General features: G+C 35.3%; 1 protein-coding gene across 1 annotated transcript; it reads left to right on the top strand.

Moving 5' to 3' along the window:
* Nucleotides 1-1,991: 1,991 nt before the first annotated feature.
* On the top strand, nucleotides 1,992-3,508 carry LOC101737530 (uncharacterized). Its single transcript, XM_004922577.5, has 2 exons — nucleotides 1,992-2,393; nucleotides 3,028-3,508. The coding sequence occupies exons 1-2, from the start codon at nucleotides 2,352-2,354 to the stop codon at nucleotides 3,487-3,489; spliced, it is 504 nt and encodes a 167-aa protein (XP_004922634.1). The 5' UTR covers nucleotides 1,992-2,351; the 3' UTR covers nucleotides 3,490-3,508.
* The last annotated feature ends 2,090 nt before the right edge of the window (nucleotides 3,509-5,598 follow it).

Genomic DNA, 5,598 nt, shown 5'->3' with positions numbered 1-5,598 from the left:
AGTTAAGTTGAAGCCAGAATAGAATCTCGAGGCCACTGGCAGATATGTATCAAAAATAAATAATAGTTTAAAACGTTTTTTTTACAATAAATTCATTTTTTCCTACATTATTTTTAATTCATATTTATAAAAATTTATTTTCAATTTTTTTGTTGGATTTTCTATAAAAGCGTATTTATTTAGTTTTTTTAAATATTAATTTTTTTTCATTTTTTAGTTAAATTTAAATTTTTCAAAAATTTCACCTGAGTCAGTCGGTAACTTATCCGAGAAATAGGTGATCGGCGCGCCTGGCATTTCCCTTCTTGGTCTTGACGCAGACACTCCGGGTCTCAGGTAAATAAAAAATCGCTAATCCTGAATATCATAGTACGGATAACGGATCAAACTGCTTAAAATATTGGATTGTTATCGGGTCTTAATAAGTAAAGTCTAATTGCGAGTTAATCCGACGTTTTGAAGGGGAACAAAATCATGTTCAAAGATTCCGTTACATTTTTTTTTATTGCTTAAATGGGTGGACTGGGTCACAGCCCACCTGGTGTTAAGTGGTTACTGGTGCCCATAGACATCTACGACGTAAATGCGCCACCCACTTTGAGATATCAGTTCTAACGGCTCAGTATAGTACAACAGCTGTCCCATCCTTCAAACCGAAACGCATTACTGCTTCACGGCACAAATACTAACATACATAGTAACATACGTATGAAGCTAATAAAAGCGTATTAAAAATACACACGTAGAATGGAAACGCACCTGTTTCACCCCTCATACTAAGTTTAGTCGGTCACCTTTTATTTCATGGAAAATGTGATTTCAATTCACATCCTATGAAGCCTTGGTATTCATTACCTTCACATGCATGTTTTCTCTTTTGAATGTGTAAAATGAAAGCTTGTTTTTGTTTCTAAGTCAAACATACGTCTCGGTGTCTTTATGTATCAAGGGCAACAGTCAAATTGTGATATGCGAGAGATATATAAATAAATATAAATATAAATATTTTACTAACAATCACGCCACTTTAACTGGTCCCGTGATAAGTTCGTAAAGAACTTGTGTTACAGGTACCAGATATCGGAAATAAATGTAAGATTTTTATTATACACATACATATATTTAATAATAATATACATCCATAACCCTGGAAAAGATATTTATATTTATCATACAAATATCTTCCCTTGGCGGGATTCGAACCCGCGACCCCCTAGTGTAGTGACCATGTCACTTACCACTACACCAGACGGACGTTAATTAGATTTAGACGTTGATTAGATGGATTAGAAGAAAAATAATACATTTCTATATTCGAAATTCTTCATTGCGTATAAAATTATCTAGATCAACAATAATAACCCTTCTTCTATAATGACAAACACTCTCGCGATTTTGCTTATCTATATATTTATATTAATACGTGAAACAAAAACTTTGTATACTTTTTTACAAATATTCCGCGGACGGAGGAGTATGAAATTTCCCACACTTTTTTTTTTATTGCTTAGATGGGTGGACGAGCTCACAGCCCACCTGCTGTTAAGTGGTTACTGGAGCCCATAGACATCTACAACGTAAATGCGCCACCTACCTTGAGATATAGGTTCTAAGATCTCAGTATAGTCACAACGGCTGCCCCACCCTTCAAACCGAAACGCATTACTACTTCACGGCAGAAATAGGAAGGGCGGTGGTACCCACCCGCGCGGACTCACAAGAGGTCCTACCACCACTTGTTCAAATTAAATATTAAAATAATGTTGACGTGATCTGTCTTTAACGATTTCATACGTTCGCGATTCTTCAAATTCACATACTCTTGTCCACGTTTTCGTTTCCTTTACTTTTAAAACTAACAAGTTTTTGTTTTATTTATTAACATTTTCCTTCTTTCTCCATTTATTCTTTCATTGTAATTTTATGATTTTGAACTATGTTCGAAGCTATAACTTTACTTAACGAGGGAGTTAGTTTAAAATCGTATACTAATATCTAGCGGAGCGGACATGCAAGAAAGCGAATTAATATAATTAGGACAAAAAAGTGGTACTTCAATTGTCGATGTTTTTGTTCCTTCGGATTTAACATGCATACAGTTCTCATCGCTAATAAATGAAAATCAATAACTACAAAATCCCACTGAATCCACACACGTTAAACAAGAGAAACAAATCATGAAAAGTTCTCTCACGCATAACAAAACATTTAACAATGAATTATTTAAAGACGCTATCAATTATTTTATTTGAACAAACATTACATTGTATTCAAGACAATGGGCAAGTGTGACACATGACTGCAGATTGACAGCAGTGTCATCTGGCAGGTCAACGCGGTAAGGCCTCGAAATGAGGTGGACGACGGTGTTCACAACTATACTCATTACATCGGTAAGTAATAAACTTTCAGTTCTAGATGATAAGAGTCATAATTATATAAAAAAATCCTTACTTCAAAATTGAGATTAAATTTACGAAACCTTTGACTTTTAATCAGTACAAAACGCTGTAGAGATCGGATGTAGATCAGTGTAAATGTTTTAATATGTATAAAGTCGTATTTTTTGGTAAATAAACAAATTTGTCGCCGTTTTTGATTTTGATTATTTCTTCCATAAATTGACAAATGAAGCTTCGGTCCACTTGATGGAATATGGTCACTCGAGCCCTGAATTGGAATCTTACTAATGTTTTTCACGACGTACTCTTTTGTATATTTCCTAGACATCAATGAAAATTAAGATTAAAATAAAAGATCTAATATTTTTAGTCGACACCGAGAATTTATCGTCAATTTTATTTCTTAATTCCCAGCAGCTTACATAATCACATGATAAATAGTTGATTAGTGTAAGACCTGGATACAAGCCCAGGCACATCAAATTGTTCGTTTTCCTATTTAGTTATTATCCGTAGATTTAAGTTCCATAGAGCTAAAACTTTACTTTTTAATTCCGTAAAACCTTTCCAGTTCTATGGGCCATTTTGGAAAACCCTTAAATAACTATTCAAAATGAAATTTCAGACAAATACAAGAGCGCAATCGACGGATGATCTACAAACTTTTAAATTCACAAATTTCGCGCCATCGACGGTAAATTTTCATGACATCTACACGAACACCCTGGCTCTGCTGTCTGACGAACCAACTTTAAGCACAAAAGACGATATCCACATCAGTGGCATGCCCACGCAATTTATCGAGTTCCAGCTGCCTACCAAAACCGACATGTCTACAACTACTCCAAAAATAAATTTTTCCGACACTTCTCAAGTTAGTGAAGGCACTGAAGAAGGTAGTGCAACTTCTACGTTACCCACTACGAGGAAAACGATTGAAAAGGAATTACGCTCACAAAATACTGTTCCTTCGAGGAATATGCAGCGCGGGGTGTTAGATCTACTGCTGCCTGCTTATAGAGTGAAGACTTTCAAGAATGTTTTCGACACTTTTAGAAAAGTTTTATCTTATACTTTTAGGAAATAAAGGAAGGAATTGATATAAAGTTTTATTTTTGTGGCTCTTTCACCACAACGCTTCTTTGTTAGTAGCTAACAGTTGGTTCAGATATTTATAATTGGTTTTGAAAGAAACACGACATAAATTTTTTTATTCGCCAAATCTCGTAACTTGAAGAGCATGAGTAAAAATTATATTATTTACTCTCGTGTTTCACCTGTACCACATATCTGAAAAAACGTAACGTAAAGAACATAGATTTACTGAAATTTTTTGTGCACCGTGACCTGAAAATAATTGATAAGCTTATTAGCAATATATCTGAATTGTTAATGGCATGATAGTTGCTTTTAAAACACATGCACGTCTATTAGCATATATTTAAAATAAGCTTTTTTATCTATAAAGTAGTTTTTAACCAAATTCTATAGTAATTTTACAGTTTGCTTAGCAACTTATTGCGTCACACACTCAGGTACGAACAATACGAGTTTGATTTGAAATCCCATACTGCGATTTCTGACAATTACGACGATACCAAACCACTCGAAGTAACATTGCACACTTGACTGAATCGTGATTCACACTGATTGCACTAATTACACTCGACACGAAAACGCTTAAGCGTTGTCGTACAGCGCTTCGGCGGTTGAGTGCTCTCAAGTGCACGCCGCTTGTCTCCAATTAAATTTTTTGGATTACCGCCAAATGTGCCTCCTGTCTGAACAAGTGGTAAGTTCCTTTGACGTCAGCGTTAAGAAGGCCTTAAAACTAGAAGCTTTAAGACGTTGTGAGAGAAAGTTAAAAATTATTATAGCCAACGAAATAACCATCCTACGTACCAATAGTATAGTAGCGATGGGCTAAGATAAAAGCCACTGCCATAAGTAATGATAAAGTTAAGATGCCACTTGTGTTTACGGATAACAAAGAGAAGCAATAGCTCGATGAAACCTGGGCGTTATCCTCGGATTTTATGTTAATTAGTTAGACAGACTGTAATCATAAAAATGATTTCTTATCTATCTGATTTTAGCCTAAAACCCAAACAATATAATTATTAACAACTTAGTTGTTATTGAAATACTAGGTTAATATTACTTATTCAAACTGCTAATTGAACATAAAGTTTGGCGCATGAAATTTAATGAAGTCACCGTAGATATTGACTGGTCCAACCGAATCCAGGAATGAACAAACATATCAGATATCCATGGCTTCCACAATTCGTAAATGTGGGGTGTTATTATCCCCATAAGTAGGTTCCATTGTCATGTCTATTTCTGCTTCGAAACAGTCACGAACTATTGAATACAATTAAGACCTCAATCTTTTTTTTTTTTTATTGCCCTTGTAGGCAGACGAGCATACGGCCCACCTGATGGTGAGGGGCTACCGTCACCCATGGACTTCAGCAATGCCAGGGGCAGAGCCAAGCCGCTGCCTACCAGTCTCTAGTCTGAGAGGTGATGATCTCTCCCGTAACCACTTAATACCAAATGGCTCGTTACCTTATCTACACATGTAGTGGAATTGAAATAAAATTGAACACTATTTATAAAAATAATCAAATAATCAAAACTCAAAAAAAATGGAAACGACTAAATCGGAAAAAGATTTGTCATAATCAATTACAAAGTTCGAATGAAAATTGTTCATTCTAAATTTAAAGCTGCAACGACACTAGTCAGCAGTTTCGAGAAAACTCGTGAATATAAAATCGTCACCTCCCTCGAGCTGAATCAACGGGAGAAAAAAAACGAAAAGCAGAATTACATCGAACTCGCCAATGTCTCCGATAAATGCCGAAGGATTTCGCCGTCGCAAATCTTATTGGTTTTATTGAATTGATGTCTGGCTCTGCAGCAGGGTAGCGGCGATTAAATTTACTGACTTAAGCCGACCGAGAAAAGGACAGTTTATGGATATAGGTACTAAGATAAACTGTGTACAGTCGGTAGCATAGTTGGCAATTTTTTTATTTATTAGTACTGTGCAAGTGTTCCAAACTAGGAATTAGGAACTAGGAACAAACAAACTAGGAAACTTCTCCTATATTTTGTGGAAGCATAAGAGATATAGAAATCCCAACGAAAACCACGAGTTCGACAAATGTTTCGAAAATATACTGACGAT

Source organism: Bombyx mori, chromosome 14 (assembly GCF_030269925.1).
Source record: "Bombyx mori chromosome 14, ASM3026992v2".
NCBI lineage: Eukaryota > Metazoa > Arthropoda > Insecta > Lepidoptera > Bombycidae > Bombyx > Bombyx mori.
Note: the sequence above shows the minus strand (reverse complement) of the source record. Positions and strands in the feature narration are given on the sequence as shown.

Excerpts from the sequence above, each read along its gene's own strand:
- LOC101737530 (XM_004922577.5), top strand. The coding sequence starts at position 2,352 with ATGAGGTGGACGACGGTGTTCACAACTATACTCATTACATCG. Across the intron at positions 2,394-3,027 it reads CAACTATACTCATTACATCG|ACAAATACAAGAGCGCAATC; the intron begins GTAAGTAATAAA and ends ATGAAATTTCAG.